We start from the raw sequence: 17,718 nt of genomic DNA, 5'->3' as shown, positions 1-17,718 counted from the left end.
ATTGTTTCACGGCACTGCACACATACACCCATTCAGGAACCGGCTAGGAAGGTAGTGATGGAGTTTTTTTACACTATTGTCATGGCTGAGCCGGCTAAAAAGAAGCAGAAAGCTAGGAAAGCATTGTCGGAGGAACAGAGAAAGAGGAAAGGAGTCAGACACGAGTAAACATAGGAGCTGCTAAATATCTATTCTGAAGCTGTAGGGGGAGCTCTATAGAGAAACCTGCGAGCAAAAAGCGAGAAAACAGCGAAGAAATGGCCAAAACTGCATAGCGCCTCTTTAACATGAATTTAAAATTGACATGCACCAAGTCAAAATGCTTATGTTATCATTAGTTAGCTCGTTCTTTTGTCCTAACTGACTAACTTCATGGAGACAGCTGATGTTAGCTGCCCTTCAGCTGTCAGAGTCCGCTTCCACTTCATATAATAACCTCTAGTAGCTGTCTTCTCTTTTATGTGACAATCTGCAAGAAACACTCGCTAATAAACTGCTAAAAAAGGTAGAGACCGCACCGTTTGCCATAGTTATCAATGCCGTTAGCATGGTGGCTAACACTAATGATACTCTTTGTGACATCTTGGCTGTGCTTTCTAACATGATGTCAGTGTGCTAACCAAGCCCGTTAGCCTTTACAACAGCGCCGTTTAACTACACTTGTTAGGTAATGTTTAATTACAGAGTTCTCTGTTGATTTGTGTTTTTGCCACTGTGTGCTCTTTGTTGAAAATGAACATTAAAAAAAGCAATGTGCCAGAAATGCAATGCGCCGTGACGTAGATGCCCCTTTGAGGCTATGTTTCCTTTCCTCACCCATCTCATTAACATCTCCTTGTCAACTGGCTGTTTCCCCGATGCCCTCAAAAAACCAACACTCGACTCCTCTGATGTAAATAACTATAGACCCGTCTCCCTTCTTCCATTTCTATCTAAAACTCTTGAGCGTGCCATTTATAATCAACTCTCTACCTATCTCCACCAGAACAATCTTCTTGATCCCCACCAGTCTGGCTTCAAGGCTGGCCACTCAACAGAAACTGCCCTCCTTGCTGTCACTGAGCAGCTTCACATCGCTAGAACAACCTCTCTCTCTTCCATCATCATCCTTCTGGATCTTTCTGCTGCCTTTGACACAGTGAACCACCAGATCCTCATTTCAACACTCCGAAATCTGGGTGTCTCAGGCTCTGCGCTCTCATTGCTCACATCTTACCTGGCCGACCGAACCTACCGGGTAACCTGGAGAGGGTCTAGCTCAGAACCTTGCCCACTCAAAACTGGCGTTCCTCAGGGATCAGTCCTGGGTCCCCTCCTCTTTTCTTTTCTCTGTACACCAACTCTCTCGGGTCTGTCATTCAGTCGCACGGCTTTTCTTATCACAGCTACGCAGATGACACCCAACTAATTCTCTCCTTTCCTGAGTCTGAAACTCAAGTAGCAGCACGTATCTCGGCCTGTCTGACTGACATCTCCTCTTGGATGTCTACACACCATCTGAAACTCAACCTCGACAAGACTGAGCTCCTTTTCCTTCCAGGGAAGGGCTCTCCTACCCAGGACCTGACTATAACAATTGACAACTCTGTGGTAGTCCCCACCAAGACTGCTAGAAACCTGGGTGTAACAGTTGACGACCAACTCTCCTTCACTGCTAACATTGCTGCAACCACCCGATCATGTAGATACATGCTGCATAACATCAGAAGGATACGTCCCCTTCTAACTCAGAAGGCAGCTCAGGTTCTGGTTCAGGCTCTAGTCATCTCATGTCTAGACTACTGCAACTCCCTCCTGATTGGCCTGCCTGCATGTGCCATCCGACCCCTGCAGCTTATTCAGAATGCAGCAGCTCGACTTGTCTGCAACCTCCCCAAGTTCTCTCACACTACACCGCTCCTCCACTCTCTTCACTGGTTACCAATTGCGGCCCGCATCCGCTTCAAGACACTAGTACTTACGTACAGGGCCACGAACGGATCAGCCCCAGCTTACATCCAGGACATGGTCAAACCATATACCCCAACCCGCCCACTTCGTTCTGCATCAGCCAAACTGCTTGCTGCCCCCTCACAGCGAGGGAGAACTAATCACTCAACGAAATCCCGACTGTTCACTGTCCTGGCTCCCAAATGGTGGAACGAGCTCCCCATCGATATCAGGATGGCCGAAAGCCTACACATCTTCCACCGAAGGCTAAAAACACATCTCTTCCGACTACACCTCGGATAAAAAAAAATAATTCTTGAACCTGCCCTTTCATGTCTCTTTGTAGCTTTGCCTATTTAAAGCTAATGTATTTGCACTTACTACTTGTTGTCTGGAGTTTGAACCTTCACAGTTGAAAGCACTTAATTGTAAGTCGCTTTGGATAAAAGTGTCAGCTAAATGACATGTAATAATGTAATAATAATAATAATAATAATAATGTTTGAAGTCCCTCTAATGGACAATGTATAACAACAGCCACATGTTGATAGTGGCATTGGCAATGAATAAGCCTGAGTAGGGTAGTAAATATTAATAATATGCTGAATTTAAGCACTAAATATTCAAATATAATTTGAATATTAACATTTTTGTTATCGAGGAAGATTGTAAAGCTCTAGTACTGAGTGGTTCAGTCTGTGTGTTTAGGTTGAACATCCTCAGCGCAGTAAGAAGGCTGTGTGGCACAAACTGCTGTCCAAACAGAGGAAGAGAGCAGTGGTTGCTTGCTTCAGGATGGCACCGCTTTATAACCTGCCCAGGTATATTACCCCCCCCCACACACACACCCCAACACACACATACAGTGTATACAGTGGGCACATGTGTATACTGTGCATGTGTTATATCTAATAAGAAAGGCTTAGTTTTTATTCCCACCGTATCTCCTCCAAACTAGGCACCGGGCTGTCAACTTGTTCCTGCAGGGCTATGAGAAGACCTGGATTGAGGCAGAGGAACACTACTTTGAGGATAAACTCATAGAGGACCTCGCTGTAAGTTCGTTGCAATGGAATTATTTTTTAAAGTTGTCCTTAACAGTCCTTAAGGCTATTGTTTTTTCAGTGTTTGCCATAGAGTCTCTGTGATTGTGAATGTTTGTTTATTTCAGAAACCGGGTGTCCAGGAGCCGTCAGAGGAAGAGGAGGGGCTAAAACACATTGATCCGCTGCATCAGCTCATTCAGCTCTTCAGCAGAACAGCCCTCACAGAGAAGTGGTGGGTTCTGGTAGATATATGTAAAATACAAGGTTCTAGCACATGTTTCTGCTCCAACATAAGTTAAAGGTAATATGTCTGAAGTGGTTCCCAAACTGCCCCCTAGGGGAGCCCCGGAGTTGTAACAGGGTGTGCGCAATTAACGATAAATAAATAATGCATTCTGCTGCACTGCTAGCAAAGCATGGACAAATTTGTGAAAGTACTGCCAGGTAAACATAAAGCAGACAATGAAGCTACACCAAACACCACGACTACTAAAACAAAGGCAAGGGAATAGGAAGTGGGGACCACAGTTGAATCTAAGGAGCCTGAATCGACTGCCAACTGTCGTCTCGTTGACTATCCCTTCGCGGAGAGAAACAGCTGATTGTTGCGCACCTCTCTCGCTCTCTGTCTCCTTAACATAGAAACAGCTGATTGTGGCGCACCTCACAATTAGGAATTGGAGGTGGGGGGGTGCCCTTCAAAAAAGGTTTGGGAACCACTGGCATACTGCATCTTTACTAGTAAAATAAGGCAGTCCTTTATCTGTCTAGTCAAACTTTATCTCTGCCAAAAATGTATGTGGATCTGTCTGACTGTTGACTGATGTTCAACTCACTTGTTTATATCTTCTCTTTGCTGATTCACAGTCAGGAGTTTTGGGAGCTGTTGGGAAGGGAGAGGTTGTTCGTGATTTGCTTCCAGCCAGCATGTTTTGAATCAAAAAGATTAGCTTAAAATGACTAAAAGTTGCAGCTGCACTTGATTGTCAGTGGGATCAGCAGTACCAGTGGACCCCTCATATAACCAGAGTCATTTCAGTCAATGCTGCAATAAAAAAAGAGCTTGATGCAGCTTTAATAATAAAGCCTGTTCAGTCAATTGTGTATTCAGTCAACTTGTGCTAATGTGTGTGTGTGTGTGTGTGTGTGTGTGTGTGTGTGTGTGTGTGTGTGTGTGTGTGTGTGTGTGTGTGTGTGTGTTTTGTGTTGCAGTAAACTGGATGAGGATAATCTCTACATGGCCTATGCTGACATCATGGCTAAGGTACCAGCTACTGAATACCAGCACTATAAACCTTTTCATTACTGTACTCAGAAGTGAATTATCTGTATTATCACAGGGTGATGATAGTCCTTTTGCAACACATTTTCCCTCTGCTGTCCACTGTATCTCATCTTTATCACTCTTCCCTCCTTCAGAGTTGTCATGATGAAGAAGATGAGGATGGAGAGGAAGTGAAGAGTTTTGAAGTAGGTGATCAGCCGCTCACTCTGTCTATCCGTCAGTCCCCATGATGGTCTTGGCTGTAAACGTGTATGCTGCTGCCTGTCAGACGTGTGCCTTGTTTCACATAAACAGGAGAAGGAGATGGAGAAGCAGAAGCTGTTGTATCAGCAGGCTCGGCTGCATGACCGAGGAGCTGCTGAGATGGTGCTTCAAACCATCAGCGCTAGCAAAGGTAGGTCCTGCCTCCCACTGTAACTACTTTACTGTAACACTACTATTTGAATGATTGTGCTATATAGCCACTTTCAGTGCTCAGGTTTATGCATGTAGGTGTAAGCTGAAGTGCTAACGTGCTACTTTGCACGACTCCAAAGCCTCTTTAAAAGTGTTTACAAATTAAAAACAGTCAGCATCCATTACAACTATGGACTATTCAAACTTTTACAGATATATTTTTACAGGATTAATAATGATAATAACTAATCAGTAACAGTGTCACCGCTGGTCGAACTGACTGCTAGTTTGGGTGGTGTCATTTTCTTTAGTCTGTGGCCCAACAGGTAAATTAGCTCTCCAAGCTAACGTCAAACTGTTGACATACGAAAGCATCAAACACATTTTAAAAATGAATGAGATGAGAGTGTATCCAGTTGTTCATCGTCTCCGTTCGATCAGTGCCGTTAAATTGTATGCACGGGACGCAGGAGTTTTCTATCCGGAAGTTATTGTAAACCAGCATTGAGATTGGGTCTATAGACTGGTTGTATTGCCATATGTTTTAGACTTCTCTGCATGAGAGTGGGGGCTAAGTTAATACATGTAAAAGTACATTGATTCTTCATTGGGTGAGACAGGGACTTTGGAATGACCCTGATTCCTGGTAGATGAAGAACTAGTGTCCAGTTGTTTTCTCTGTGTGTGGTTTCCTCTTCACCAGGTGAGATGGGTCCCATGGTGGCCTCTACTCTGAAGCTGGGCATAGCTATTCTCAATGGAGGAAACTCTACTGTACAGCAGGTATTTCAAAGTTACTTTTCTTTCTTTCATGTACATGGCAGTTTTATTATGATTCTTTCATTGTTGCTGTTTCCATTGTTTGCTCAGTTGTCACTTTTATTAGGCAAACCTGTAAATTCTAATGCAATAGTGTCATAATATCCACCTTTATAGAGCTGTTAATTAGATTGTGTTTCAGTTTTGAGGTCATAGTAAATTATGGTGTTATACTGGACTGTATTATATTCAAAGGGGTTCTTAATATTCTGTCCTCTCAACAACAATCTCACCTCTCAGTATAATGTTATCCAGTACAACACCACATTTACTGTACTTATGAGAATAATGAACCTATAATTGAATTTACACATTTCTGACAATGTCAGCAAAAACCGAACATTCTGAGCTTGGTAAAGGTACTGTCGATGTTTTGGCAGGCCGGTTGTATTGGACTGAATAACAGGAACACGTGTACAATAAATGCAAACCAATTCAGTATTCCTGTGAAGTGTATTGTGTTTGTTGAGACCCTGTTCTCAATGAGGAATTAAGACCATATCGTATAGTTGTTCATATTATTGTGTCCACCTCCTGTACTTGTTTTAAAGCATATTTTGGTCTGAAATATAACTCATCTGTCTCATTATCCTTTGTGGTTTTCTCTGTCTCTTTGACAGAAAATGTTGGATTATCTGAAAGACAAAAAGGATGTGGGCTTTTTTCAGAGTCTGGCTGGTCTGATGCAGTCATGCAGGTAACACTACAAACTCTTCCTGTTTCAAGACTGAAACACATATAGTTACAATGTATTCATAGCACAGGTCACTGGGTTCTGACTGTGGGGTTTTGACAGGCTCACTTAAAGAGCAGTCAAGTCTATTTAGTATACAAGTATTGATTGATTTCATTTAAAAGAAACAAAACAATCCGAGTCACAGTGACTGCTATATTGACGTGCACATTTCAGACATCATCTGGTTATGACCAATAATGAGAGTAGGGCATAAATCAGATTATTTGAATTTCTTCATGGACCGTCTCATATATATCCCTGTTTCACTATGAAGCAACCCAACCATAGGGGGGTGAGGAGAGTTGAAGGGGGCAGGTGAAAGAGACAGGTGCATGCTAGAGTTGTAAAAACAATGGGAAGTTAGTCAGTGTTTCCCATAGGTTGACTGCTTTAGCCTGGCAGATGCAATTTATGCCTTACATCGGCATTACCGACAGCTACCAACAACGTTATCTTCACTTCACTTAGCTGACTTTAGCAGTTTAGCTAAAACACTCGACTGTCCTGCTGTTACAGGCGTGAACTAACCAGACGGTTGCCTTGTTTATGGACTCACGGCAGTGTGGCGCTGCAGTTCATGACGGTGCACTGCTGCAGAATGGAAATAGGGGAAACGCAATAGATATTTGGCTTTATTTTTGGGCCCGTTACAGGGGAAACACTGTTAGTGATTGTAGTTGCCAGCTGATAAGACCGCTCTCCAACATGCTCAGTATTTGGAGCTGCAGCAGTGGCTGTGATACAGCTCATGGAGGCAGTTAAGATACTTTGACAATAACCTTAACAACTTTAACAACTTCAGAGCCAGATTGCATCAAAAATTGAACTTTTTCTCTGAGTCATAACATGGTCAAATCTGAACACACAGGCATGATGCACATATTTCTAGATTCAGTCTGACTTTGCGGAATATCATTATTACATCCATTGCAAATAAACGTCCACATCACGTTGTTACGTTTTCTTCAGCATCAAAGTAATCCAGTGATATTTGTCTGTACAATTATGTCTACACTGCAAACAGGAACTGGTAATATTCAACATAGTTGTAATGGTTTATAACAACGGGGCTCAATCAGGGCCAAGGTCAATGAAGAGAGCACAAAATGATGGAGATTTTTCCTTTTTTAGTGTTTTGGATCTAAATGCATTTGAGAGGCAGAACAAAGCAGAAGGACTGGGAATGGTGACAGAGGAGGGATCAGGTAAGCTTCACTACAGGATGTTTACACCTCATTGGTTTATATTTTTGAATAGTCATAGCAATAGAAATAAAGGTCCTATGAATATTTCTTTTTCCTGAGATGGAGATTGGTATTTTCTGACGACATATAGTCTGTTGATGTTAAAATGCTTTCCTTCACCAGGTGCAGGTCAAATTCTCAAATGTCACTTAAATTAACCTAAGGATGGTACAGTACATTTAAAGCTACCTATAAAAAATCACTGCTTGCTAAAACCATTGGTTTCATTCTAAGGTAGCTGAAGGAAAAACCTTTTCTTTTTTTTCTCCAATTGAAAATATCAATGTTTCCCAAGAAGACACGAAAGCAGTACATTTAAAAAAGCATTCTTTTTTTCCTTGTCAAATCATCACTCTTTATCTTGCTTTGTCCCATTTATCCTGTCATCACTTTGGTTGAGCGATTTGTTGATTTGCATCAAGTGGTTATGCAGTACTACCTGTTTTCCATATGCATTATCAAGTATGATTTCTTAATGTACATGTGTATGTGCTTATGATTTGCCTGTTACATCTTATGTGTGTATACCTTTGTTACAAATGTTCACAATCATCCTTTAGACTGATACTTTTCAAAATTCAATTCTCAAATCAAAATTCTCTTTTGTTTTACTATTTTGTAGTATTAGATTTTAAAATACAGTCATAACTTGCAAACTGACTAACCACTGGATAATAATAGGTAATTATGAGGAATTGTTCATGCATAAGTTGGTGCGTAAGTTATCATCATGTTACTATAGGTGCAGCAATGACATAGGAGTTTGTTTTAAGTAATTTCTGGTCTTGTAAAAGTAGTATGACATTTCTGCATTTCTGACTTCCTATCATTATTTCATTTCACCTCACTTAAACATGAATATTTTACTCCTCACGTTTGCAGAGCATGGGGTCACTAAATGTGTATGGATTATGTAACAAATCATCCCGATGTTATAAGAGACTGTGCCTCATCAGAGACACCCACCTGCTGGGGTGTTCAATGATTAAAATGACCCAGTGTATGTAAACATTATCCTGACAAGCAGCCTTTTGCAGTTGTGCATTTAATGACTCCGTTGTGTCTAAACAGAGAGAGAAAGAGACTAGCACACACACGCATGCACACACAGATTAGATGTGTGCAGAGGTGTCCAAAGTATTCCCATTCATTACTCAGGTAGAATTATAGATACTAGGGTTTAAAAGATTTCTGTAGAAGTTGAAGTATCAACTCAAGCTTTTTACTCAAGTAAAAGTATAAAAGAGCTGGTTTCAAAACTACTTAAAGTTAAAAGTAAAAGTAATGTAAGGGGGAAAAAAATAATATCAATATGCTTTTTCAAATTAGACGGCGAGTTTTGGAAACAATTAGCTCGTGGTACTTGGGTTAGCAGAGCTTGCAGCGCATTCGAAAGGAGTTGTTTTTGCATCCAACTATTTTGAAAAATTCTTCCAGGTATGGCCAGGGATGTAGAAGGGTTGGCTGGTCTTCCTGGGTCCCAACCTCCTCACTGAACGCTTGGTTGGGACATTTCGCTCGAGTTCTCTTGAGTCTCTGCCAAGGACATCTTCGTACTAGTACTAGGCTACCTTAGAGTTTAGATTCTCGGCCCAAGCCCGAGTCCGGCCGTTATTTCCGCCACTATCCTCGGGCCGGGCCGGGCCCGGGCCGGACCCTTGATCAAGCTTTTTCTTTTTTTTTTTTTTTTATCCATTACCCATTTAGCCTAATTGGGTGGGGAGAAAGCTATGCCATAATCAGAAATATTATAAATATGTATATATAAGCTATATAAAAGTAACAAATGTGTAAAAAATTTAGGCTGCAGTTACAAAATGCAGCACTTCATGCGCGGAGTCTCCTCCTCTCGCACGCATCACACCGGGCCTGCTGTGCTGTATTGTGTATCTTAAGTGCAACATGGAGCTTGAAGATGTAAAGAAAAACAGGAGAATTACCTTTGAGCAAGTGTGGAGGAAAGTCGGAGGTATGGAAGCAGTTTAAACAAGTCGTGGGCAGTGACAACAATATGTTGTTCATCATTGTTTCTTTTTTTTTACGTTTCTTCATTTGGATCCATTTGCGATCCGTTCCATTCTAAACAAACAGCGCAGTTTACAGGCTTCGTCCTTGTTGCATTATTCTAAACAGATTTCTGCAGTTCAAACAACTCTGAATTGTAGTTGAGAACGTCAGTTATAACGGCCCACGTATTAAAAAAATGTCGGGTTTAAATCGGGCTCGGGCTCATAATTACAGTTAATGGGTCGGGCCGGGCTCGGACGCAACGTGCTCGGGCTCGGGTAGGTTCGGGCTTGATTTTTTGGGCCGATCTAAGCTCTAGGCTACATACATCTATTTCCTTGCGGGAGTGTGACGTGATTTCTGTCAGGTGCAGGTGTGATGGATCGCGTACAAACCACAGGGTGTCGGAATGGTATATGGTTATACTTCTCATCCAACCACAATCTCTATCCGGGTGGTGCGATTTATCTGGATAGGTTTTTTTTTTTGTGTGTGTTTTTTTGAACGATGACAGGCTGGAACGAAAACAAGCCGAAATGAAATAGGAGTAACGAGGCTATTTTTAAAATGTAAGAAGTAGAGAGTACAGATAATTGTGTGAAAATGTAAGGAGTAGAAGTAAAAAGTCTGCTGTAAATATTATAGTAATATAATTACTCCAGTAAAGTATAGATGCCCAAAATTTCTACTTAAGTAAGGTAACAAAGTATTTGTACTTCGTTACTTGACACCTCTGGATGTGTGATTAGAAAAGTGCAGAGGAGCAGAATCGCTTTTTAACCGGCGCAGAGAAATGCTTCTGATATGAATGGCCAGACTACTGATCAGAGGACTTCAGCGGCCGGCGTAAACACAGTGTCAGGTTGCTTCCCTTGGACAAATCGTGTTCTGGTAAAGCAGAAACATGGCATTACTTGGATTATCAACTGTAATATAATTACTGTTTTGGGAATTGTAATCCATTACGCTACTAGTTACCTGGGAAAGTAATAATATTACAGTAACATTAGTTTCGCATTGCCAGACCTTCTTCCACAGTGCTGCGGAAGAGGGTCTGGCTAGTCCACACAGCATTCTGGGATGGGAGAAAAACGTGCTCTGGTTTATTGCCCTGGACACAATGACGGTGCTTCTGCAAAATAGCCTCGGGAAGGAACTTGTTTTGGTGGAACATGTGTACGTTAAAAAATTGTTTTATTCGTGCAACAGAAAACTCAGATTGGACAGATAGTCTATAGCCACGACGTTCCACTTCCGGGATTGATCTACCAGGAATTACTAAAACTGACTGTATTAATCATTACTGCACCTATTATAGCATAATGCTAGTCATGGCACAGCTGATAATGTTTTTCTACTCATAATTTCCTCATCATTGTCTTGTTAATACAAAGTATTTAGTAGTAGTTCACTGTGAGTGCACGTCCACAATCAGGCAAGCAAAAAAAAAATGCACACGGTCTTGATGTTTTAATATTTTAAATATATTATATTTATTTTAGATGACTCCTATTGAGTTTTACTGAGCTGTACAGGTTTTCTGTCAACACATTATTTTTTTCCCATGTTGACCAAACAACAAAATTCGGAATTTTTTAATCTCTTTTCCCTATATGTAATCTTTTTCTTTGTTTCTTACTTTCTTTCTCTCTTTCTTTCTCCCCCCTGTTTTCCTTTTCTCATTTTGGTTTACTGCACCTTCTTCCCTTCCTCAGTCATCACTCATGAGCGTGGTAATTATGCCTTCTGCCATTTCCTTGTGTGTTGGTTGGTCTCGCTCCCTATCTCTGTCTCTGTCTCTCTCTCTCTCTCTCTCTCTCTCTCTCTCTCTCTCTCTCTCTCTCACTATGGTTGGTTAGCTGTTGTGTCAGTTCTGTCCAGGTCCTGAGTGTAGACCTTCAGACCTTGTCCTTACCTGCTCTGTGCTTGTAGCTACTTTTTCTTCCCTCACCATTCTAATCTCTCTTTTTCTTGCTAGGCCAAATATAACTTGCTCTCTGGTTGCTTTTGTAGTTGGTCTTTTTATACTGTTTAAAGTCTTTAAAATCCACTTCTGAATTTTGAAGTAAAATGTTCCACATCTTCCTCTTCCACAATAAGCAAACTGATGATGATTATGATTACTTCTTTTGAATACAGCATATAGATGTTAAGATTTAAAAATCCAGACATGTACAGGCACAGTAGTAGAAATACAGTTAGTGTCACAACCTGAACCCATGTATGCCTCCCTCTCAGGATTTGTACAGTATCTGGCACATTCTAAATATTACTAATATTTACCATCCTCCACCCTTACCCTCTCGGTCATGTAGTCAACCTAAAGTCAGCTGGTTGTTTTGTCTTAGTAATGGAGATGGTTATTGTGCTGGTTGTTATCCGTTGTGAAGTGTACAATCCCATCTGTGTTCTCAGCCTCTATCTCTGTCCTTTCTGACTCTCTAAGGGCTGCAATGAAAAAATGCAGAATGACAAAAATACCACAATCAGCCAACCAAAATTATGGATTAAGCCTCCACTTATTTTTTTTAAATGGATCAAATGACTATGTATAATGGCATTTTAACGTCTTTCAGCTCGTCGTTTTGGTTTTACAGTTTGCAGCGTTACTGTTTTGGTTCAGTCTCAGCCCTCTCATCAACACTGCATCAGGCAGCTGTTTTCAGGGCCAAAGCTCTGATAAACCCACTGTAAACTACCTGCTCAGCAGCAAACCGCACATTTAGAGACCGTCTGGGGAACAAAATGGAGCATTTACACAACTCCACACATATGCAAATGTGGCTCTGTGTCTACTGGAATGCGTAATTGGGAACCTTTTGTTAGCATGCTATAAACTCAAGTTTATTGCATAATGCTTACTAAAACTAGTGCAGTTTAATTCACCAGTCTAAATTCTTTCATGTAGGCTTTCATGTTCAGTTTATAACCGTTTTAAAAAGGTGGTGATTTTTGGAGGATGTAGTTTTGCTGTTGAACTGTCTTACTGAGAGCTTAGCTTCATTGATGCAAATTTAGGTGGACAAAATAAAATGAATATGATTTATTGAACTGTTATAGTACGGCTGATCTTACGTTAAGACAAAAAGATCAGGGCATTCAGTATTAGTGCAAACAGAATTACGTTTTAATTGTTTTTAACAGTTTTAAGAAAGTGTAATGCTAAAGAATGTAAATTCTCGATGAAGTATTTTATGTATAGATTTATCTGCAACAAAACCCCAGAAGACATAAATTGCCGGTGGTTGCAGCCCTGCTTATTTCTCATCTCTTACCTTTTCATCCGTGGTCTTTGGACCACCTCTCCTCTTTTTCTCTAAGTGTTGTTGGACTTTAAAGTGGCTGTTTTGTGCCATGCTGCTCTCTAAATGGATGGGGGTGAACTCTGATCCTTCCTTCTTTCCTCCCTCCTCCTCTCTGTTTACTGGCTGAGCTGTGGTCTGTAGTCAGTGTACGTGTCCTTCATGACTGTTTTGGTTCAGTGAGAAAACTTAATTTGAATAACCCGTCCTTATTTTATGTTTTGACTTATTTTCACCCCAGTATTGTATTTTTGGTTGTAGTTGTAGTCGTGCATTATACTGTGTATAGTTTTACAACCTCACGCTATTGTTGGACTAGAGGACATTTTATGCGCATTTATTGTACACCGCATCCTTAACTTCCTCGTCATTTATCATAATCCTATTTATAATCCTTGTGAAGATATAAGGAATAAAAGGTTTATATTGTCTCATCATTGTTTTTCAACTGTGAAAAATATATTCCCTTCATCTAGTTTATCACTGTGTTGGGAATAAGCCTGAAAGTGCCTTTACACAATCGCTAAATAGTAATTTCAACTTTTTCTTACAATCTTAGAAATAAGTTGTCATTGAAGAAACATTAGATCTTTTTTTTTTTTCGATAAAAAATAGTGTTAGGTTATTCACTATAATAATAGAAAATTCTATTGGAGTCCAAAGAGAAGGACTTTCAGGTGACCTCAAAGAAGGTCTGGCGACTCAGAGGGAAGCCCAGATGGTTTTTAGCTGCGCAGGTGAACTGCTGACACTTGTTGTTGTTTCAGGAACTCCTGAATCCGAACAACACACCCTTTGTGGAGGAGGCATATGATATTTGTTAGCAGATGCATCAGACCTTTTTTTTTTTTTTTTTTTTTTTTTTTCCCGATTACACAAGTGGACATCAGCAAAAGTCAGCACAAGTCATTCAGTCATTTTGGGCCAATAGAAAAAGTAAACCTCTGACATCCTGGTGGGAGCGATCTATAGAAAATGTTGCACGTCCACTAAATTGCCTGCATTATAAAAGAAAACTGCACTTTCAGTCTTGTTTCAGACCTACAGATTTTCCTCCCTCAGCCCAGTCCAGTTTGTTGTCATATCGTATGGATGTATTCTGTCAATGTTTCTGTTTTTGTAAAGTGTCTCATCTTCCTTTCTCTGACCCTCTTTTCCTTTTGCATTCCTTGGTTCAAAGCAGCATTTTAACACAGTCAGAGCAGCTGTCATCAACTTCCTCAATGTATTTGCAATCTATGCATAATCTACAAAGACAAGCAGTGACCAACACCTTTTCTTTAAAAACAAACCATCTTTGAGAAAATATGAAAACAGCCTGAATCCAGTCCTGACTGTAAAATGCTGCAGTTTAAAAACCAACCCACTTCAGTCCACCACCAAGTGCTGTGGCTGCCCACTGCTCATCCAAGAGTGTGCGTGTGTGTGTGTGTGTGTGTGTGTGTGTGTGTGTGTGTGTGTGTGTTAGGTCAGAGTGGTGTATTATAACCCTACACCTTTCACTGACTGTAAGAAAACACGGTGGATTAGCACCATCTCTTTTTAATACTTCTTCACTCTCCATCTTCTTGTGTGTCTATCCCTTTCCTATATGTTGTCTGCTTTTGTCTCCCCTGTTCTCTGACTTTTTTATGTGTATGTGTGTCTGTATATATGAATGTGTGTGTGTGTGTGTGTGTGTGTGCGCACATGCTTGTGTTCTCGTGTGTATGTTTGTGCAAATCTGTGTATGTGCTTGTGCATATGTGCGTCTGCATGTGCCTCTGTCTGTGTACGTGTACGTGTGTGTATGTGTGCATGTATGTGTGTGTGTGTGTGTGTGTTTCTTCTCTCCGGCCAGGTGAGAAGGTCATGCAGGATGATGAGTTCACCTGTGACCTTTTCCGCTTCCTGCAGCTGCTCTGTGAAGGACACAACTCAGGTGTGTGTGCGAGTTCTCTGTCACTTACTGATGCGGTCTACAGTAGGAATATGTCCGAGCATCTACATTTGGGGTAAATGTATTAATGCTGAGGGTGTTTTTAGGTGTTAACCAGAAAAGTGACTCCGCTGGTATGTGAAAACATTCTACCGGCTACCAGCTCAAGTCGCACCCCATTTTTTATCACAATTGTTGAGTTTGCAGCGTTAATTAACTACTATTAAGAGTGTGTGATTGCAGTTTGAAAAATTGATGGGAAATATGTTTCTTTAACCAACATGTCAAAGAACATCCACTTTTTTGCATGTCTTACAGAGATATTTTGCTGATTTAAATTCAGCTCTGTGTCATCTTTGTGTGGGCAGTGTGTTTCACACAAAGATGACAAAGAGCTGGATTTAAATCAGCAAAGTATCTCTTTAATTAACCCACTGATAAATGCAGATTTACAGATGACTCCTCATATTTCTGACTCGATAAGCTTTTCTCTATGTGGATTTTATTCTGATGTCCTAGGTTTTACATAAAATGTTGTGCAATATTTTACAGAAATGTTACCACCACTTTATTTTTTAATTTTACAATTTACAAGCGTAAAATTGCAATCTTTTGCAATATCCTGTTTCAGACTTCCAGAACTACCTAAGGACGCAAACAGGAAACAATACAACCGTCAACATCATTATTTCTACTGTTGACTACCTCCTCAGAGTACAGGTTAGCTCTTTTTGTTCACTACTGCAGGTTCATAAGGAAGTACAGTATTGCGTATGGACATATTTCCCATGGTTGAAACTGAAATTAAATGAGTCCTCACAGCGTCAGACAGTTCTTATACAGTGTAAAAAAAAACATGTAACCCTCATTCAGTTAAGAGAAATCAAACTTTGACTAAGTGCTTTGAACAACAACAAATTGTCCAAAGGGCTATTTCACAAAACCTAGATAGCGGATTAAGCCAGAGTTTTCCAGTTATCCTGGCTCAATTTAGTCTTGACTCGGTTTCACCAAAGCAGAGGCACCTAAGTTACCATGGAAATTTATTCTGTGCAGCTAGCCTGGGAAATTTGAAAGTTGAAGACAGGATGATCGCTGCCCTTCTACTTTCAACATGGAAAGTTTGACAATAAAAAACATATCAGTATAGTCAATTAAAAAACAATTTAGCATCATATACATATGCCACCAGACTCCTTTTGTTTGTTTTGTTTTTCTCACATTTTAAGATTCTATAGCTTTTTCTATACATACATACATATCCACAGTGATATTCTACTACTTCTGATATTGTCATGTTTTAACTCAATGTTAACCAGTGTCATTGTTGTCTTCTTTTCTTCTCCCCATCCTCCTCCCCCTCCCCTCCTCCCTCCGGACTCCTCTCCAGGAGTCTATCAGTGATTTCTATTGGTATTATTCTGGTAAAGATGTTATTGACGAGCAGGGCCAGAGGAATTTCTCCAAGGCAATAAATGTGGCCAAGCAGGTTTTCAATACACTCACAGAGTACATCCAGGTACGAGAAGACTATCACTGTTGAAGTCACTGTAATAACTGACACACTGTAGTTCTGAGTCACTGAGTATTCTCAAGCGCTGATGAGGTTAGGGTTAGGTGGGCAGTAGCCATGATTGTCTGTTTTGGGGGTTGACGAGAAATCAGTGCACTGAAAGAAAAAAATTATACTATGGACAGATTGAAAAGCAACATGACATTGATGTACAATATCTGTAGGCTGTAACTGTGGCAAATACTGACAAAATCTGAGTAGGGGTGCAACGGATCACAAAACTCACAGTTCAGATCGGATCACGGATACGAGTCACGGATCGAATCAATTTTCGGATCAGCGCAAAAAAGGCAGGACAATATATATACTGTATATATTTTTTAAATGCTTCCCATTTAGTACTTAAAGAACTGTCCTAAAACACAGCGCATTCAAGCCGGGGAGCAGAGTTCGCTTTCCCCGGAAAAACAAAGGACTTTCACCCAGGAAATGCGTGTTCCTTAGGATAACTTCTCCTCTCTTTCGCTTGCTCTCTCCCTGCCATCAGATTCTCCGCGGTTACATTTTTTTATGCTAATGAGGCTAAGCCAGTGGTGCCAGTGTTTACGCTGCTGTATACATTCACAAACACTTAACCCTCCCAGGAGAAGCAAGGCGTTGTGCATGCACCTTCCCTTTCCCCTAGACCCACCCGTCATCAAAAAAGTTGAAAACACACTATTGTCTAAAATATCTTTGTTATGCTGGAGCATTAAGACTCCCCTTCTTTGGATGAAAGAGGCCTACAGTACCAAACCAGGAACAAAATCCTTGAATCACACAACAGTACACAACAAGTGCTGGTCAACTTGGTCTAGATACTTTTGTAGACTGGGAGTGTGGTCGATGTGAACTTATTATGGAAATATATGGCAATTTTTCCAATACTTGTAATCTGCATTTTTACCTATTTAAAAAGACATACGTTTCTGGGTTATTATATTACCCAACAGGCATTACATTACAATCATCAGTTGCTTCTGGTTCTGATGAGTAAAGCTGGTCATTGCCAGATGGTCCATGCTTTATGTACAGTATTTACTGTGAGAAGCTCTCCTCTGTAGCATCTCTCCTCTCTGCCTTTCTTCCTCCCTCTCTTATTTCAAGTTCCTCCAAGTTAGAGCACATTGAGACGACTAAAGTTTGACTTGTGTTAATTGTCTTTAAGTTCACGTAACTCATTATGTTTTGTACGCATATACATCCTCTATAACAACATCACACTCTTATAGCACTTTTAATCCAAACCACGATTTTTTTCTAAACTTAACTAGTCGTTATGGTGCCTAAACTTAACTGTCGTTGCCGCATAATGCTCACCTTTTGTCGCCTAAACTTAACCGTAATGTCCACCGAACGACCGGCAGCTCGCGGTGCCCCGTACCCAGCTCAAAGCCCCCTATTCTCGGGTACCTCAACTACTAACTGCCGCTGATATGACAAAGCTCTGTAGGCGTAGTAAGTTCTTCTGCTCGTCCAGTAGC

At 40.7% G+C, this 17,718-nt stretch overlaps 1 protein-coding gene across 10 annotated transcripts in view; it reads left to right on the top strand.

Moving 5' to 3' along the window:
• ryr2a (ryanodine receptor 2a (cardiac)) overlaps positions 1-17,718 on the top strand; it is a 239,497-nt gene that overhangs the window by 186,062 nt on the left and 35,717 nt on the right. For 6 of the 10 annotated variants that reach the window (XM_031323968.2, XM_031323967.2, XM_035997753.1 and 3 more), the window contains 13 exons: positions 2,638-2,750; positions 2,888-2,984; positions 3,101-3,207; positions 4,188-4,239; positions 4,395-4,445; positions 4,555-4,654; positions 5,360-5,439; positions 6,096-6,172; positions 7,343-7,416; positions 11,178-11,195; positions 14,605-14,685; positions 15,314-15,402; positions 16,073-16,201. In XM_031323968.2, the coding sequence (XP_031179828.1) occupies positions 2,638-2,750; positions 2,888-2,984; positions 3,101-3,207; positions 4,188-4,239; positions 4,395-4,445; positions 4,555-4,654; positions 5,360-5,439; positions 6,096-6,172; positions 7,343-7,416; positions 11,178-11,195; positions 14,605-14,685; positions 15,314-15,402; positions 16,073-16,201 (1,068 nt within the window). The remainder of the gene's footprint in view (positions 1-2,637; positions 2,751-2,887; positions 2,985-3,100; positions 3,208-4,187; positions 4,240-4,394; positions 4,446-4,554; positions 4,655-5,359; positions 5,440-6,095; positions 6,173-7,342; positions 7,417-11,177; positions 11,196-14,604; positions 14,686-15,313; positions 15,403-16,072; positions 16,202-17,718) is intronic. The other 4 variants (XM_031323970.2, XM_035997758.1, XM_035997755.1 and 1 more) reach the window with 1 other exon arrangement.

Source organism: Sander lucioperca, chromosome 22 (genome assembly GCF_008315115.2).
Source record: "Sander lucioperca isolate FBNREF2018 chromosome 22, SLUC_FBN_1.2, whole genome shotgun sequence".
In the NCBI taxonomy this organism is placed as follows: Eukaryota; Metazoa; Chordata; class Actinopteri; order Perciformes; family Percidae; genus Sander; species Sander lucioperca.
Note: the sequence above shows the minus strand (reverse complement) of the source record. Positions and strands in the feature narration are given on the sequence as shown.